Below are 20,332 nucleotides of genomic sequence, written 5' to 3'. Positions count from 1 at the left end.
TTTTTTAATGTAGGCAACAATTGATTTCAAAGTTTTCTATAGGCTAAATCCTTTTTTTTTTTTTTTTTTTTTTTTTACTTTTTAATGTACATGTACATATATATACATATTTTATTTTAAGAACAAGTAGGCCCTCTGCACACCAGACCGTGACATGCAGTATTGAGGATATGTCTGGTCATGTCTGCCTGGCGAGGGCTCTTATTTTTGTACTTTATTAGTTGCTAATCAACAACTATGTATACAAACAGCAGCTATAATTTCCTATCATTTAAATACAGATGTATCCATATTAATACGCAACTGACAGAAACTCTAAAATACTTTATTATCTGGTATGCATTTGCAGGTTGTATTTTCAAATGTATCGTGGTGTATAGAGCTCTCTCTTTTTTCGTAATAACCTAACGCAAAAATACTATTTTGAATTTATTTTCAAAGAACATTGGATATAAACTTGAGGCCTATTTTACCACCCTGTTTTTCCTGTCTCAGACCCACCAGGTGGCGCTCCCTCTTAATGACAGTTGGAACCATCGATAACACCAATATTTCCATAATATTCCATAATTATACAGACATATGTATGATAACTGATAGGTGAACATTTAATTCTAAAAATATATCTTAATATTAGTGTTTCATGAAATGCAAGAATTGGAAGTTGCTTTTAGAAATAACATGGTCATCACTGGTTAATTACCGGAATAGCAAGTTGAACCCACACTGAGAGGAAGAGAATGAACATGTCAAATGCTCTGACTGTCACAACTCTAGCGGTAAGTTATGTTTTTTTTGGTGATCATCAAGAGCTGCTAGAGGACTGTTTCTGTGTTCCACCCTCCACCCAGCGCAAGAGACCAGCAGAATGTACTATAGCAGCACATAAATACTGGAGGTGAATGTGGTGTTATCCAGTATTACTGTTCTGCTTTAGTAAGACCTGTCAGCACTTACAGACTCCAAAGAGCCACAGCAGATCCTTGCCCGAGAGCTCAACATACCCATGCATTTATGTGATGGAAAAACACTGCATGTCTGTACTGTAGATGAACAATGCTGTTAAATAAAATAAATACATTTCCTTATGTGTACCTGGTTATTCACTTGTTATTTCAGAAAATATTTTAAGAGCAAGATTTATGTAGTCTCGATTTTGTAATCTGCTGTAATACCTTAAATCTAGTTTTCTTATAAACCTTGCATCGTATACTATGAATACTGTTGGCTCTATGACGAATTGCTTATGTTCCTCTGTGGAAAGATGCTTTGTATAAAAGCATCTGGTAAAGGCATAAATGCAAATGTTAAAATGGAGTTTTGACCAGAACAAAAGGGAAAGTAGGGAATAGGCCTGCGCTGGTATTAACTATAACACGATGGAACACCATGTTAATATTATTTTATGCTACTAGTTATTCCTAAAACAACAGTGTGCTACATTATAATATGACCTGTTCAACAATGTTGGCGAGATAAGGAAAGTTAGGAGAACACTCAAAACTCTTTGAATAATTTATTCAGAAAGTTTAAGATTGAGGTGGCTGAACAACTTTTCATCAGTTTCATTTCATTTGTATACTGTATTCATATGGTAGCATAACTGGTCATACAAATTTACCATCTAAGGCACCATAAGATTTTTTTCCCACATTTCATTTTAATCCCATTATTATAATTAGGAAGCAAGACTAAAGTAAGTAGACAAATAAATATCTTGATAATATCTTGCAAAATTAAACAATTACGAATAAAAACAAGGAGGTGATATTTGGCTTTAAAATATCAATAGATTTAAAATGTGATTGATAAATCAGGTTGCCCTGATTCTAAAGTACATTCACATGTAAAAGCATTCATTTTACGCAGTCTCAATACTCACTGATTTTTTTTATCATTACAGTTTTACACAGCAAATAGTCTTTGGGAAATATGAATGTTCTCCTTTTGCCATCTGAGCAAATCAAATGCATGTTCATTATTGAATAGCAAATCAATATTCTGTTTAATCTATCTAGCCTTTAAACATAAACATCTACCTATAATAACTTGTACAAGTCATTATAATAAATTAAAGGGAATCCTTACAAAATGGTTGTTTAAAACCCCCATTGTAACTAAGAGCAGCAGTCTAAAGGACCTCTATTCTCAGAGACTGAACTGCAAGTGTTTGTGGTTGATAATGTGTGTGGGGCTGCCTGTGGAGGTATAAGCTAAAGTAAATGTAAGGTGCATTGACAGCACACACCTCACCAGAGACCCTGAGTGCAGGACCTGCTAACCTGCGGTGAGCTGCGCTACTAAAAAAAATACAAAATGGATATAAAATGAAAACCATATTTAAAAAAAACAAAAACAAATGATACACAGCTAAAGGGGGAAGTTCAGGGCTTCTCATGCTTTGTACTTCTCCTTTCCTGTTTCACTGATGACACAGATGTGCTGCAAGTCAAAATGAGAGAAGTAGTTAGCAGGAATTGCAACACAAATCAAACAGATGTGTGTTATAATGGGCAACTATTTGCAATTTAAATGATAAAGATATTCAAAATTATTGCTAAACCGACTAAAAATGGTGTAGAAACAATTTTCAATTAGAAATTGCTAGTAAATTTCACAAATAATTACAAAGAAACGGCAAGTAACACATTGAATTAAGCATGCAATTTTAATGTAGAAAGACTAAAATAGTATTTTCTTGTAAAACATACTCCAATAATCTGTTTTTTTAAGGTACTTACATTTAAATCCCTAAAGTACTCATTGTAGTCAAGTGCATATCCAACCACAAATTTGTCAGGGACCTCAAAACCTACAACTAGAGGATAAAGGGGGGAAAAGAAACTGGAGGTTAATGAAAAAGTTTGTTGAATTGGCAACTTGTACTTCAAGAAAAGTGTGCAACCTTGTGGTCAACAGACAGCATTGCACTTTAATGGCCTTAAAGGGATAGTTCACCCAAAAATAAAACATTCTGTCATCGTTTACTCACCCTCAAGTTGTTCCAAACCTGTATGAGTTTCTTTCCTCTGTTGAACACAAAAGAAGATATTTTGAAAAATGTTGGTAACCAAACAGTTGATGGGCCCATTGAGGGAGTCAATGGGGCCTTGAGCCTGTTTGGTGGCCCACATTCTTCAAAATATCTTCTTTTGTGTTCAACAGAGGAAAGAAACTCGGTTTGGAATGACTTGAGGGTGAGTAAATGACAGAATTTTTGGGTGAACTATCCCTTTAAAGGATCAATAGGAGGAATTTCAGTGGTCAAAATAATTGAGCTTTAGTCTTTTGAGGCTGTTTGTGCAACCCTAAGAAATAAACACCATGTATTCACATATAAACATGACTTGTGAGAAGTGAAATGAATCCAAACTATATCAAAGCCATTTAGAATTGCATGCCAAAAAAGTCTGGAAAGCTTTTTCAGTAATCCACTCACAGTCTGGTCTGTAGCCAACACTCCTTGGTGTCCTCTTCACCAGCAAACTGCAAAGAAAACGAATGATGGAAATACGTTTAGTATATGAGACCGTAAAGCTTATAAACTCAAAAGTAGGTAGTAGTATCTGGCATTTGTTGTACTTGTGATCAATAATAGACAAGGGAGTTACTACACAGAGCTTAGCAATATTTACCTACAGCTAACAAAGACTGATTCAATAGATCTTATTCAGAGCAGCGCCATGACAGGTATGAAAGCGAGGCTGTGAAGGATAGACTTAACCGTGTTTTCAATGGCATCCGCTGTAAAAACCTGTGTAAAGCTCCTGGACCACTTATAATTTTCCACAGCTCATGTTTTTGTCTACCGAAATTTCTTGGAAAGATTTTTTTTTTTGCAGTGTTTCATCAGAAAAACAATCCAAAAACACATAAAATAATAGTACAACCCACTGAAGAGATGTATGACTATCCCTCACAGCCTCGCTTTCCTTCCCATTAAAAATAAAAGATGGCGCTGCTGTGAATAAGGTCCATACCTACAAGACAAACAGTCGGAGGCTCATTGCATTTTTATTCATTATATTCATTTGTACCTGGCCACTTTGACCATTTTTGGATTAAACTGCTTGAGAAGTTCGAGCAGGGTCTTCATCGTCTTCCCAGTATCAATGATGTCCTGATGAACGGAGTAAAGATTACACAAACACTTTTAACATTTGCTAGATAATACAAGCTATTTGAATATATATGTTTTAAAAAAAAATTCACAAATACCTCAACAATCAAGACGTTCTTTTGGTGTCAAAAAGAATGTCAAGAGAAAAGGAGAAAGAGTTTTAATTTTGATGTTTAAGACTGCAAAAACAATATTTCATCACCCACTGACTGTAACTCATGCATTTTTTGTTTATTGATCATACACCATCAGGTCGGTAAGAATTTATGTTTTTGAAAGAAGTGTCTTATGATCACCAAGGCTGCATTTCCTTCGTCAAAATACAGTAATATTGTGAAATATAATTACAATTTAAAATAACAAAATGTATATAAATATGTTTAAAAATGTCATTTATTCCTGTTATGGCAAAGCTGAATTTCCAGCATCATTTCTCCAGTCTTCAGTGTCACATGATCCTTCAGAAATAATTCATGCTGATTAAGTGCTCAAGAAACATTTCTTATAATTATAAGTGTTGAAAACAGAAACATCTTTTGTAATATTAGAAATGTCACTTGATCAATTTAATGCATCCTTGCTGGATAAAGGTATTTATGTATTTTATGGACAGCATCTGTGGCACACTGCCGGTCACCACAGAAATTAATTTAGAAATGTAACAAATAAAACGTTGACAGTGATGTACTTAAATTTTAGTTTTTACAAACTGAGGTCAAAATGTTTTCCTGGTATAGAGAAACGTCACCAGAAAGTCACAGGATAAGATTTTTAGACATTATCATAACGATTATTTTGAAATAGTGAGGATTATTTTTATTCACAGGAAGATGCTTGCCTTTCCTGTGAGCGTGGACAGATCATCGCCGCCAATCACTTTGATGTCACCTGTAGATTGGTCGTTCTGTGATATTTGAAAAAGGGGAAAGCAGAGTTCAGTCAAGACATGTATGTGTTCTAGTTGCTTAAAGGGATAGTTCACTTTGAAATAAAATTTTGGTATGTTTTAGCTTACCTCAAGGGCATCCAAGATGTAGGTGTCTTTTTTTCCGCAGTAGTTTCAATTTTGATATTTTTAGGTCAAACCGTTCTTGTCTGTCAGTCATATAATGCAGGTCTGTGGTCACTGTCTCAAAGAGCATGCACAGAGTCCAAATTAAAACAATTCCCCATCGTCCAAATTAAACAATTCCCTATCGTAAGTACACATTGATGGCCTAAGACACGGGCGCGCGCGCATCCTGGTGTGTGACGTGTACGCAGACTGGTGCATAGAAATATACACTAGATGTCGCCTTGTCTACGGCAGTTCATTGGAACGAATGTCTTTAAGGCGACATCTAGTGTATATATATCTATGCACCAGTCTGCGTACACGTCACACACCAGGATGCGCGCGCGCCCTCAGATCACTTGGACGTGGCTGTGTATAAGAGGTAAAAACAATATAAATACTGTTCGTTTTCTCACACAAACCGCTCGTTTCGTGTCTTAGGCCATCAATGTGTACTTACGATGGGGAATTGTTTAATTTGGACGATGGGGAATTGTTTTAATTTGGACTCTGTGCATGCTCTTTGAGACCGTGACCATAGACCTGCATTAAATGACTGACAGACAAGAACGGTTTGACCTAAAAATATCAAAATTGAAACTACTGTGGAAAAAAAGACACCTACATCTTGGATGCCCTTGAGGTAAGCTAAAACATACCAAAATTAAATTTCAAAGTGAACTATCCCTTTAAGTAACATCAACACTCAACTTTGACACAAGTGTATATTGCAAAGTGTCAAATTTCATTCATGTTGTCAATAAACAAAAGAGAGTAAGTAACAGGCAGGCCTGGTTGAATCTACATTCAATAAGAAGGATGGATAATTATTAGCCGTACTTGGTAACTCTTGAGGCGGATGAAGTCCACTGTCATCGGAATGGAACGATCGCTGTTGCGATTGAGGGCTTTGATGTAATCTAGTAGGTCAGCAAAAAACTTGTAGCCCCCTTTGAGCACACACAGAGCAACGATATGGTGGCCACCCATGTCCTTCAAGATATCTCTGGCCAGACGTTCAGTTCTGCAATGTCAACAGTCTTCAGGTTGCATATTATTTGTAATTTGCAGGTTCATTAGGCAAGACTTCTTGGCTAAGAAGGAACTTTGTTTGATGTGCCTCGTACCTGTCCATGATGAGTCCATGTGGAATATACACTCGCTCCAGGTCAGAAGCATAATGTTTTGGTATGCAGAAGAGGTCCAGGTCATAACCTTGCTCTTCATCACTGATCTAAAATACACAAATGACATGATTCCATCATATCATATACCTGATAGGGCAAAGAACAGTGAGCAGTCTGTTTGATAGATAACCTTTTTATCTAGCAGACAGCAGGACAAACCTTAAATAGGTTAGTAGGTGAAAGGTGATCTTCAACATTATAGCCCATTGCCTAACTCTCCTGCTCTCAAGACATCTGGCGATAACATGATGGCATTTGTCTGTAACATTTGAGATTATGTTCTCACCAGAGTGACTTTAAAAAAGCGCATGTATTATCTGAGTTTAAGCAGATACCCAAGTGACGCTCTTAGACTAAACGTAATAGTTAATACTAAACTTATTTTCATGTTCACTAACATACAAAAGCACATGTAAGTTTAACTCTAGTGTGTTGTTCAATTCTATATATTAACTTAAGAAATATGAACTTAAATATTAAGATATGTCACTGCAAGTTCCCTTCAGTTAAAACAGCTCAATCATGCATTTTAGTCTGATACTAGACTAAGCCTTGTCTGTGAAACCGGGGGCAGATTTTACTCTTTATGTCAGAACTAGTATGCACAGAATCCCATTTCATACCGACAGACAAGCTAAGATCATACGTCAAATCTCCTATCCACTGCTTTTCGTGCATATGTTAATGTAAAAGACGACAGCCTAAAATAATGCATTCATAAACGCAATTAAGTCCCCTTCAAATTATACTATAATCATACTACATAGTATCTTTAAAATCTGTGATTCTGAACCTTTTTTACTCCAAGGCCCCCTTTACCCAAGACAATATTGGAAGGCCCTCCTGTCTAGGCTATGTATCTCTGGTACTTCTGTTGTAATAAAACTCAAAAAATATAATGTCTGTTTAATGTTGGTACATCTTTATTTTTTAGCATTTTAATTAAGACTATGTTAATATAACTAAAATTAAATTATTTTAAGACTTGCTGACTTGGCCCTCTTGTTGAGAATAACTGTTCTGAATGAAGAATGTAAATATAGTATTTAGAATCCAATTAGTGAAAAAGTATAATCTGCCCTGCCGGTGGACCTGAGAAGAACCTTGACTGGAAATCTTTCAAAACAGTAGATGTATAATGTGTAAAACAAATTTTTTTTTTTTTTTTTCAAAGGACATATCTAAATTTTCCTCACTGTGGAGGCAAAGTAGAAGCAGATAAATTCCAGGGAAAGCAGAAGTAGATTAGCCTGTTCTCTGTTTGTTTTTCTAATAAGTGTTATCACACTGTCCTTGAAGACGGTTCAGACAAACAATGTGCAACTGTCAGCAGAGGCTCCTCTGGGAGCTTCCCTGTCTCTGCTTACTGCTGGTGCCAGTACCTTGAGATTTAAACCCCAAAGCACAATCCACACCAATAGACATGGCTATGATAAGACATGGATTTTAAAGCCTAGTATGCAATGGCTGCAAGCCAAAGTTTAGTTTCTCATGCTGCTGCTGCAGGAGCGCACATTATGTAAGTCGGTGTGCTGTCAGATCTAGAGCCATATTTCACACCAGTAAAATTCCTGCTTTAGACTCACATGCATGTCACATGTCTTTCCTCAGCTCTATCAGAATATTGAGCCAATTTACTCAATTAAGGAATGCTACATGGGGCAAGTAAATTGGCAAACATTATTTCAGCCCTTCAGGTGACAGAATTCCCTGAGTATATTTATCTAACTTTTTGGGTACTGACTATCAAACAAATCATAAATATGGTCCACATGACTTAGTACATTGTAAGCTTAATGGTAGAGACCTTTTGTGGCAATGTGTTCCATCTTACAATACTTTAGGAAAAGTAGCCCTGAACGAAATTTGCCAGACTGGTCTGGTTCTTATGTTTAACTCATTCGCAGTTGTTAACAGCTAACCTTCGGGTGCAACTTTTCAGCAAAGAATGACATAGACTTCGGTGTGTTCCTCACACAGATGCTTCAGAAGACCTTGGTGACGTTGCATACTTTTTTAGGCTTGGCACCTTCACTCGCCATTCATTGTCATTGCATGGGAATGACAGACCAGGACAGTCTTAAATTGATTGAAATGACAAGTGTGAGGTCAAAACTGACCGAGATTACAAACAAAATCTGTGAACTGTCCCTTTAAGAATTTACCACACCTTTTGCTTAATTAATAAAGCACTGGATTGGTCTGTCTAAAATTATATCCTCAAGATAATATCTTAATTTAGGGCAGAGGAAGAGGATGATTAATTCCCCTGAGTCATTCCTATTGGCACACTAGGGCACAAATCAGCACACTGCACACAAAACACCAAAAGGGCGTATACAGGGGTTTATAATTACAGAGGTTGCTACATTTAGTTTGCTAGGGGGTTTCAGGGGCAATTAGTAAAAGTCTTTGTAACAGGACCAATTAGTAACGCTTTACAATAAGGTCTCATTTGTTAATGTTAGAACATTTTAAATCAACCAAGAACATTTTCAAATCAATATCAGGGGCATGGTTTAGTCCAGAAGTAAAAATGTTTAAGTGCAAACAAATGTTTTTTTTTTAAATAGTCTATTAAGACTGTAAGTAGCCTATTATTTAAGTATTTGGTGTTGTGATTAACACTGAGGTGAATAAAAAAAATCTGAATGGCTGTTTGAAATATTTAAATGTTCAGGAAAATAAAGTATCACAGCTGCTTTACGGACTACGGAGTTACGGGGTAACGGCTGAATATCTACAGTTTCATAAGTGCCCATCTATTGTCAGAGAGATGTGCGTTTTCATTCAGTCTCATTGACTTCGTCAAGAATCACATACCCTCTTGAGTAGGTACTTATTTTATAATTATATCTCAAACATTTTGACATTGATGATCGTGTTTGACCGCTGTCAGCTCAGATGTGAAGGTCTGTTTTCTTGGCATAGTGCAATATACGCAGCATTTATTTCACAATCTTTCTTATACACATCGGAAAAATACTGAGGTCCGGACCTTAGTGGTTGGTATGGCCCTTACAAAATTCCAAACTAAAAGTATTGCGCGCTTTTTGACCTTAACGCGCTACACGTATATTAACAGATTTCATCCAATTATCAAGGCATTTGATAAACGCTGAAATCAAAATACAACCGAGCACATGCAGCGTTTTATCGAGTGAAATTCCTGCTCGTTTAACTGGTCATACGTGCAGAAGTGAACGGGCTGCCTGCATCCTCTATGGCTGCATCACATGTGCCATGCGTGAAACGCGTGCTCTCCTCCCAGGCCCCTAACGTTAGACCTCACGGAAATATTTATAAATCACTAACGTTAAATACTTTTGTATGCAATCAGGATAATTTCTAGGAATAAAGGGGATATAGGAAGAAAATTAAGTTATGAATTATTTACTTGTGTACAGTGACTAATCCAGTGTTGCGCTACGGTGTAAATGATTGAAGACACTTGTGTACAGTGACTTACCACGATACAGGAGCTGGCAGACGCCATGTCCGTCCCGACTGAAGAAGCTGCAAACGTTCTCAATTCCGATGAGAAATGCAGGGAGTAATTGTTGTCCTTCCTATTTTTCAATTTCGCCTTTAAAGGACTGAACGAACACAATTTCTATCTTCCGCACACTGTGGGTGTTTTAACATTAGAGGGGGAATGAGCCTGTCGACCAATCAGCGTTCAGCAGTGAGAACGCATACAGAACACCTTAAAGTGACAGACCCATCAAATTAATTATGTGTGTCAAAATGAATAACGTTACCTGGATAATAAATTAATAAAATAAACATTAACATAGTTGCAAACATCCCACCCTGCAAAAACATATTTCCGGGCGATGGCATTTCGCCCCTAAATTAGTTGATTTAACTGGTCGAATATTAATAATAAACATTAACGTAGTAATCATCCCATCCTGCAAAAACTAATTTCCGGGGGAAATGCTATCGGCCGGAAATGAGTTTTTGCAGAGTGGTATGTTTTACAACTATGTTAATGTTTATTTTATTAGTTTATTATCCAGGTATTGATATTACATCCATTTGCATAGGCCGCCTAACACGGGATCGTTCATTTAATATTAATAGTGCGCCGAAAGTGTAGTTAAGTGTGACGAAAAAAAAGAGTAGTAAACAGTAGGTATAGCGTAATTTCATGCAACTAACCATAATCCAAACCCTAATCCTAACACTATATTAAGTACATGTTAATTAACATTACTCAGTACTTAAAAGTAATAACACTGTAACAGGAATTTCTCAAAATAAAGTAAACAAAAAATCTATTAATGACTGTCCAATGGACTGTGTGTTCTTTCTGAGCAGTAACAGTGGAAATGCTCAAGAGTTTAATAATGTAGTAAAGACTTTGAAACTATGCACAGAAGACTCTCACACACATACACATTGTGTTTTCATGTGTTATGGGGACTTTCCATATCCCCTAAACCTACCCATCACAGAACACTTTATGAATTTTTACATTTTCAAAAAACATTACTTTGTATGATTTATAAGCTCTTTTCCTCAAGGGGACCAAAAAAAAAAAAAAAAAAAAAATGTCCCCACAAGGACAAGGATTTTGGATATTGCTATCTTGGTGGACATTTAGTCTCCATAATGTAGTGTTTACCAGGCCACACACATACTGGAGTAATAAGTGTGACTACAGCATCCTGAAAAGAAATCCAACTCATTAAAGCACATAAAACTAATTATTATAATATATTCTATAATATATTTAGTATTAAATAAAAGTATAAACATTTAATTCAGGATTCATATTTCAACCTCCGAACAATATCTTCAAGTGTGCTTGAAAGCATCTGCCTTTCAGAAGGACTCTTATTTTGAATTGTTGCTACCAAATGGACAACAGAAAACACAAAGCATTATTTAAAGATGCATGTGGAATATGTGCATACAGAAAAAAGAAAGACCACCATGTGAGACGGAGTAAAGAAAAGTGCATGCTAGCCAATGTTCTTTAATCCTGACCTATACTATAAAGAAAACCACAGATATCCAATATTACTCATGAGTATAATACAGTAATAAAATATAATACATGTTGCAAGAGAGAAAAAAGAGGTAAAGACAGTTTCATGAAGGAGAATTACTTTGAAAGGCTTATTAAACGTCATGGTTTGGAGGAGATGCACTATAAACAGTCGACCGGGGGCAGTCGTTTTCAGAGTGGGTCCAAAGAGTTTGCCAAAGAGGAAACTGGAGGTGCAAGCACAACAGATGACACTGTTCCAGCCATCCAATCATATGGTTTTAAGCATTAATATACCATGTTTAAATAAAACCTATCCAGCTAAGTTATGGTTTACACTGCAGTAACATATCGATATCATTTGATATTGAACTTACATTCTCAATGTCCATGAAATACTGTCAAAGAGACGAAAACTATTGTGAGCTGGCCCCTAGTTTCTAATTGAGCATTATACAAAAATATTTCTTTTATCCCCCATCGTATCACGTCCTCCATCTTCATTCACCTCCTGAAAAAAGACAGTATTTCAATCTTTGTCATGTCCACCGATCACATGTTCAATGCTTTTAAAATACTACATTGCCAGTCCTGAATAATTATCAAACAAATTCTGTCATGACAGACTGAACAAATCACACTGTATCAAGAACATCAAAGAGTCTCACCTAGTTGCCATTAACCTGCGATGGAGGATCTGCTCTGTTGTCAATAGCAGCTTTCTCTCTACTGCGACTCTCCCTTTCTTCATCTTCCTCATCCCTTTCCTCATTTCCACTGTGATTCTTACAATAAAGCCTGGTGAAAACAACAAAGGTTCTTGTTATACTGCAATACAACAGCACACGTCATCACTGTAGGGCTGGGTGGTATATCGATATATTTTTAATAAATGATATAGACTGAGGCAATTCAGTTTATATCGACATACAGTAGTTTGATATTAGGAGCGTATTGAAAAAATAGCAGACAACAGAGTGAGCTGCTGTGGGGAAAGTGCATAATCCAATTTGTCCTAAACATGACACATGCTTTATATCAAGGGGCGTGTTAACAATAGTTAACACGTGTAGTTTAAATCGGCTTGATGCTCTGACAGATACCTGTGCTGTTCATTGCGTTTGAGATGTGGTGTTTTCCTCAGTGCATAACTTACATTTCACAGGTATATTCTCCATCTTTAAATGTTAGAACGACAAGCACATTTGTCTATTTTGCTGTCAGAAGGGGACTGGTGTTATGCAAGCAAGTCTCTGCTAAACTTCACAGACTTCAGTGAAATCACGCCGCCGCACGGATGCGCGCCAAACAGATGGAGCGCAAGAATTCTGAATAATAAAATATTTGTTGTTGGACATTAAATGTGCCATATGTAGAATTTTAAACCTACAAGTGTATTTTTATGATAGCAGTACTGCAACTTTAAAGTGACTACTGTCATGGGGTAATCAAATGTAGGCTAATATAATTACTACGCTCAGTTGAATGTGTGTTTCTCTTACCAGTTAACATTTAGTTTGTGCTTTTGATATGATTTGATTTTTTAACTTCTGCTTTAAAAAGCATTTTTTTTGTTTTAATATTTTAAATGTTGTTACAATGTTAGAATGTATTGTGATTTAAACCCTTTTTGGCACGTAATATATATAGCATAGCCTACATGGTTACATTTCACTAGATTTGTTTTCATAGCCTTCAATATGAATATTGTTTGTAGGACAACATTGGGTAGGATGTGAAACAGCATTTCTTAAAATAAATATAATTTTTCTTTTTAAACCCAAAAAGAAAAGAAAAAGTAGAAGATACAGTATATTGTAAATGGCCATATTCAAATAAATTAATAAAAATACAGAGATATGATTTTTATTTTTTTTGTCCATATCACCCAGCCCTTGTTCACTGTCCTGATGGTTTCAGTGTGTATACAGAATGTAAAAACCATTTGGAACAAGAGTCAAATCTTATTCTGGCCAAAATTATATTACCAGGCTATTTATATTTGTATAATAAGGAAAACAAGCAGTCAATAGTTAGAACATACTTGTAAATGCCTCTAGCCATATTCTCTATGTATTTGGCCTTGTCTTCCAGGCCACAGTGATAATGGTAGGTTTTCACGCAGGCTTTTATCTCACATCCAATGGTGGCTCCAAGCTGGGCACAAAGTGTGCATTTCTGAAATGACCAAAAATACATTAGCTGACTTTGAATTAATATAATAACCAAATCATACAAAAAAACGAAAGAAAAAAAGATATATTTTCTGCTGACCATGGTGTAAACCTATATTTAGTTCACATTCTTATCAGTCAGCAATATAGTTTAGTATTTCTATATTGAATTAAATTTAGAAAATTTCACCATTCTTTTTCCTCTTTTGATTTCCTGGATAACCGTTTTAATGTCAAAGTTCCCAAATTCAGCACGCGAGGTGGTAGTTAGCTGGACGGTACCCGAAGAAAAAAGCTGTGACAAAAACAGAGAAAATAAAAGACGTTTTAACGGAACAGGCTGAATCAAACTTTTCCAAACCTAAAATAAACCTAAAAATAACATGGAGTAAAATACTTTTTCAGTACTAAATATCTTGGAGTATTTTGTTTAAAAATACAAAGATAAAAAAATTGTATATAAAAAAAAAAACCTTAAATTTTCTTATAATATACATTGCACATCCCCTCAATTGAGTCTGAAAATGGTTTGTTCGACCGGGGTGCAATAGTTTACTTATTTGATCATTTACTCATTTATTTAATTATTTACTTCGTTTTATTATTGCGGAAAAATGGTCATCTTTCTATCATATTGAAGAAATAAAGTCACGTCGCATTGAAATATTTCACCCAAAAGGCGAGCCCGTGGATATCACGCATGCAATTTGCATACATTGCACGAGAGTTATGCCGGTGGAGGAGTCTAACCAGTCAATTTTTCCCTGAAAGTTAAAGTGAAAAAGAAACCGAGCTTTCGACATCTGATGCTGGTCATCGCATTAATTCTCTCAGACACAACGAAAGCTGAATCTACCTTAGTGCTGATAACGGTACACCAATTATCTTAATTTAGTGGCTGAATATTTTTGTTTTAAGTCTGTGTTTGAAGCTGATTTTGATTTTCATCGATGACTGAATATTGTTCTGTGTTCGGACATAAAGACTGTTATTAGGCCTATATCATTTTAGTAATAATAATGTTAGTAATAATAATTTGTATTGTTATTTGTGGCATTAAAATATTTGGTTACACTTTATTTTAAGGTGCCGTTGTTACACTGTAATTATACATTTAAGTACTGAGTAATATTAAGTAACCATGTACTTACTATAGGGTTAGGATTAGGGTTTGATTTGGTTTATAGTTATTACTATAGTAACTACATGTAACATATGTTACAATGACACTGTAAAATATAGTGTTACCAAATATTTTGTTAATATGCTATGGAAACAAAACAAAATGCTGATGAACCACGATGCCGTTTTCACTTTGGCTCAAACAACAACTGTATACAAATGATGCGTCTCTTTTATAACAAGCACTCTTGACAATTTGTCAACTTTCATTGAGGAGTCCTTAATCCTCATATGCGCGTGTCGGTTTCGCAGTATGGTTATGTGGTGATGTCGTTATGAAATTAGGGAATGAATTGTACGTCCTAATATTAATTTGATAATACTAGACTGATAATAATAACAACAACTATATTACTACTACTACTACTACTATTATTAATAATATTAATTTAATACATTAATGGGAAAACCAGCCAATTATCACCTTGATATAGTCAAAGGCATTGGCAATATCTCTGACTATCGTCAATACACGATACTATCGGCACAACCCTAGCAATAACTTTATTTGCTGTGCACTTTGATCTTTAAATCTTTGCAGATCTTTTACATTCACAAACAGCTATATTACACACTGCATGAAAGGTAATATTCGAAAAAGCATAATAGGAGCAATTTAAATATGATCCATTGTTTTTCAGGACTGAAGAAGCCTCACCATGCATTTGTAGTGGGCAGCCACCTTCTTGGCATTGTCCGAGTGGAGCACACCCCGCGTTTCATTCTCTTCTTCACCGGCATGACAGAAGCCACAGCGAAGGCCTGAATCACTGGGGCTGCCTCTCAGAGGGGACCGGTCTCGCTGTGTCACACACAAGCACATGACAAATTAACACATGCCAACCACTGATATTCTGAAGCCTGTATCAAGTCAAAATAAATTGGGTTATTAAGAAGACAAAAAGTAGATAAAGTGGCTTACATGTGAGGAGCTCTCTGTATCATCATTGCCTTGTGACGAGGTGGATCGAGTGTCATCTGACTGTCCGCGCGACACACCTCTGATTCTGCTTTTCTCGAAACGCCCCCTTCCCCTGCTCCTCGGCGGAGACGAATCCGAGTCATTGGCTGGAACTTCCTGTTCATCTGGAATAAGAGCAAATCGATGATAAACGCAATAGTCCACAAGCAGGTTAGTGCCCAACATTAAAGGACGTAGAGACGACTAGTTACCATCACTGCCATCTTGAGAGGCATCTCTGTGTTTGCGACAGTAAACACTAATTTTCGGGAAAAAAAAGAAAAAAAAAAGTCTCACATAGTTATAAAACATATGCAGTTCTGCGATAAGCAGCATCGTCAATATGCTTACAGGTAGATGCCTTGAGAGGGATTCTCCTTGGTCTGCGCCTTGTCCCATAGAGCGCAATAATAGTGATACGTCCGCCTACATGTCTTTACATCACAGCCGATGGTCGCCCCGGGCCGATGACAGGAAGTGCACATCTGAACAGGAAATCAGCAGGTGAGATAGAAAAGCTGTATGTTTGCTCTCTACTTTCAGCCTAAAGGAACAACTGAATTTTATGAGAGCTTACTAGTTTATTTCCTCTTTTTATCTCCTTCTTCACATCTTCAACAGAAAAGCCTCCAATGTTTTCACTCTCCGAGTGAGATGTGACCAATGCCGATGAGAAAAGCTGAGTGAAACAATCACAAGTCAAATGTTAGACATGCAATGTGTCAAAATATATACTTTTTATATTTATTTGTATATATAACAGATGTTATAGTCACAACACATGTGATGCTCAATATTCATAATCTCTGAGATCAGTTTTGTGAAACTAGGCAAATAAATGTATGAATAAGAGCTGATTTCATCCCTTTTTACAAATATAGAAGAAAGCTAAGCTAGTGGACAGCTAACATACCATGCACTTGTGGTGAGCTGCCACCCTGTGGTTCTCTGACACCAGTAACTGTCCACACTCTTTATCTCGGTTGGTTCTACAGAAGGCACATTTTCGAAGACGTGCGGAAGCTCCTTTTCTCTGTCCTGACATGACCAGTTTTCACACACTCCACCTCTCCTCTGTTTTGAAGACAAAAAAACAAACAAAAAAACATTGCAATTGCCCTGCAGTGCAGTGTACAGGTAGGAAGAGCAAAGATCATTTTTGTGGTTCAGATCTGAAGAAATAACTTTCTACGCTTTGTGTAAGTATATAGAGCAACAGATGGTTAAATGCATGTTTGGTTGTTTGGTCATTTTTGAAACTCCTACATCTGTTATTGAATCACTCTCTATATGAGAGAAAAATATAGTTTAGACAGATGGTTGTAGTTAGTTTGCTTATGCAACTCAGTTATTAAACTAATTTGTTTGCTTTGAAATTTCCCCAAAAAGGAAATACATGACCCGCATGACTTAAACTTCCTCCAAATGTCTAGTATGAACATGTTTGATGGATAATATAAAAGGGTATATTGCTAATATTCTCACGAATAATCATTTAAATATTACATCTACATAAAAAAACATTTATAGAAGAAATAAACAATCACAGTTTTCCAAAATCTTTTCAATTTAGAACTTTAAATAGAAAGTATAAAAAAAGGAAAAAATTACACACAAAACGTATTTTTTAGTGCTGTACTAATTAGATGTTTAAGACATTTGAACACATTTAGCAAAATGTATATAATTGTTTCATTCTGCGTTCTACAGAAATTACTACTAAAAATCACTACTAAACAAAACAAAAAGCAAATCTGTTTTAAAAGTGAATATCAAAGCTCACATTAATACATTTTCATATTATTGGAAATATAAAACAAAATGATGTCTATATAATGCTACGGTTAAAATTGTGTTAAATAAATGTATGTTTATACATGAAGACATAGTTGCCTTTATATTTTAGGAGGGGGGTCCCCTCGCAATGGGGATAATTGTATTTGGGGGTCCAAAAAGTTTGAACCCCCCTTATTTAACTACTTAAAACCAGATGAACTGAGATCTTACTAAAGCATGGTGTAGTAGACTGTATGGTTTAAGTACATATGTCAACAAGTTTATCCCTTGTGGAAAACAAATCTCTTTCTGACGGAAAAACGGACAAACCGTGCGAGAACACGACACACAAAACCTGTTAATACAACCTTGTGGTGACTACACCATTTTATTGGCATTACAATAATGTAGGAAAAGTACATGGGTGGCGTATTCGAAACACTGCATTGCCAATAGGCAGCTCTGACCGAGTTCACAAAACAGCCCCAGCGCGAGACGGCTAACTCATCAGTTTCACCCAAAACTGAAAAATATCGAGATTTCGCTGGTACGATTATCTAGCCATCATTCGTATCGTGTTTTGAGATGGCTGGCGTGTTGTTCAGAGTCGCGATGGCTTTACCCGCCTTCGCACAACAGAGAAGCTCATCCGCTGCCATGATAGCCGAGAAGCTGCTCTCGCGCTGCAACATAAACAGCAGCAACGCAACACCGCGCGACACTCTGTATCCACAGAACAGCTGATACAACCTGCCCAAAGTCTCAACGAACCCCTCTAAAACACACAAGGAACAACACGGTATCCCTCACACCGTTTTTCACAAATAAGGGAGGAGGAGGATATACAGGCCCACGACAAAGCTCTTGTTTCGCTTTTAACAAAACTCTTTTACTTTCCAGTGAATATGAACTAATATAAGACTGAGTCAAATCTGGGGTCCACCTCAAATTATACAAAGATGTGTATATCTGTATAAGTGTAGCCCATTAAGGCCCACATCATACGGTGGCTAAAACAATACTGATGAGGAACAACTGTGAGCAAATATTTTAATCTGAACTTCTGGGGTGAATGTAAGCCATAATTTGGTTTTTCTAATACATTGTTCGCTGCGGGATCAATTTGCCCGCTTCACATGGGGAGACCCGCCATACGAAAGGTATTTACATATCGCAGCAAAAAGACGAAGCTAGTTCCGACAATTGTTCCACTCACCCCATTGCTTTCCTGACTGTAAACTGTACATTGCAGTGTCTTAGTGACATATCATGAGCTCTTACCGCTGCTGTGTTGAATGGGGACAGATTTATAGTGGCTGCGAGCGCGTGTTCTCGCTCTTCCTCTCGCTGAGCTTTGAGTGCTTCTGCTTGCAAGTTCTGCCTCTCACCATTGCGAGGCGTTCAAGTGACGTCGCGCACTGCAAAAAGCATGTTTGTCCGACATTGAAGGCATACGCGCACGCCCCTTACGTAGCCTACTGTGGTCACCGTCAAGATAGCTTGAGGAATAGGCCTAGACGAGCAAATATACAGATGAGTTGCATAATGGACTGACAAAATGCGGATGGTGTGTGGATAACATTTTTATCAAATTGAAGTATTTACACATAAATATTAAGCATGAAATATTAACCCAAATATGATCATCCCTGTGTAAACTTATAATGTGTACGTCTTTTATGAACACAGAAAATAATAATATTAGCCTATTAATCTAAAATTAGTTTCAGTTAGCCTACATTATTATATTCTACTCACTGTAGTAATGTATTGTTATATGTATTATTTATTTTTTGTTTATTTACTTAATTTGAATCAAATTTGTATTTATTTATATTAATTATTTATTTTAATCTAGTTTAGGCCTGGTTTCACAGACATTGCTTAGATTAAGCCAGGATCAGGCCTTAGTTTATTTAGGACATTTAAGTATAGCTTTTATAAATGTTATAGATTTTATAAAAAATGTGCTCAGTCACATATCCCTCTTTTTGAGGCCCATGCGCACCACAGATACCTTTATCCTTTTGGTAAATATTTTTTCTTCACACACTCCACATTCCCTTGCATAATTCTATTGGTATTATTTTGTACATATTTGGTATCTTGTCTATTGTGTACATACATTATTTATTTGTCTAGTTTTATGTGTGTATATATAACCCCCTTTCCAGAAAAGTTGGAATATTTTGTAATGTGTAATAAAATCAAGATTCTGTGAGTCTCTTCAACATGTATTTAACTGAAAAAAGTACAAAGAAAAGATTTCCAATGTTTTCACTGACCAAATTCTGAAAACCAATTCTGATTTTGGTGGCTGCAACACACTCCAAAAAAGTTTGGACAGAGGCAAAAAAAAAGGGAAAAGATTATAGAATATCCATGTTAAATCATTTTGAAACTGTCCACAATAAGCAGTTGAATTGGTAATAGGTGAGGGTATTGGGATTTGGTAAAGGAGCATTTCAGTCTTTGCAAGCAAAGATGTGTCCTGGCTCACCATTTCGTGCCAAATTTCATGAAAGAGTTGTCAGTCAAACCATTCAAAAATCACATTTCTCCATGCAAGATTGCAAATACTTAAGGTCTTTCACCATCTACATAACATTGTGAAAAGAATCAGGAAATCCAGAGAAATCTCAGTTTGTGTAGGTCAAGGCAGGAGACCTCTGTTGAATGTGCGTGACCTTTGAGCCCTCAGATGGGTTTGCATAAGAAACCATCATGCTACTGTGTTAAATACAGCCACATGGGATCAGGAGTACTTTGGAAAACTATTGTCACTTAACACAGTCTGGAATGCAACTCAAATCTCGGTTAAGCAAGGAGAAATCTATACATCAATTCTATGCAGAGATGCAGGCGAGCTCATCTCAGATGGT

General features: G+C 36.3%; 2 protein-coding genes across 7 annotated transcripts; both read right to left on the bottom strand.

Annotated features, from left to right (window-relative positions):
* Positions 1-89: 89 nt before the first annotated feature.
* Positions 90-10,016, bottom strand: hprt1 (hypoxanthine phosphoribosyltransferase 1). Its single transcript, XM_079891831.1, has 9 exons — positions 9,831-10,016; positions 6,302-6,408; positions 6,015-6,198; positions 4,959-5,024; positions 4,219-4,236; positions 4,038-4,120; positions 3,440-3,486; positions 2,742-2,818; positions 90-2,442 (listed from the first exon to the last, which is right to left on the bottom strand). The coding sequence occupies exons 1-9, from the start codon at positions 9,855-9,857 to the stop codon at positions 2,395-2,397; spliced, it is 657 nt and encodes a 218-aa protein (XP_079747957.1). The 5' UTR covers positions 9,858-10,016; the 3' UTR covers positions 90-2,394.
* Positions 10,017-11,305: 1,289 nt separating this feature from the next.
* Positions 11,306-18,939, bottom strand: phf6 (PHD finger protein 6). Of its 6 annotated transcripts, none has more exons than XR_013823405.1 (12): positions 18,732-18,939; positions 16,588-16,748; positions 16,252-16,353; positions 16,026-16,159; positions 15,887-15,933; positions 15,636-15,799; positions 15,372-15,515; positions 13,722-13,826; positions 13,402-13,535; positions 12,026-12,155; positions 11,735-11,868; positions 11,306-11,584 (listed from the first exon to the last, which is right to left on the bottom strand). XR_013823405.1 is itself a non-coding variant. In XM_079891749.1 (11 exons), the coding sequence occupies exons 2-10, from the start codon at positions 16,717-16,719 to the stop codon at positions 12,026-12,028; spliced, it is 1,092 nt and encodes a 363-aa protein (XP_079747875.1). In that variant the 5' UTR covers positions 16,720-16,748; positions 18,732-18,939; the 3' UTR covers positions 11,306-11,868. The 6 variants fall into 6 exon arrangements, 3 of the variants coding, with proteins under 3 accessions (XP_079747875.1, XP_079747876.1, XP_079747877.1); XR_013823407.1 differs by having other exon boundaries at positions 18,667-18,732; XR_013823406.1 differs by lacking the exon at positions 13,722-13,826.
* Between the last annotated feature and the right edge of the window lie 1,393 nt (positions 18,940-20,332).

The sequence above is a fragment of the Squalius cephalus genome (genome assembly GCF_949319135.1).
Source record: "Squalius cephalus genome assembly, chromosome: 14".
NCBI classification, from domain to species: Eukaryota; Metazoa; Chordata; class Actinopteri; order Cypriniformes; family Leuciscidae; genus Squalius; species Squalius cephalus.
This window is presented reverse-complemented; position numbering and strand designations above follow the sequence as displayed.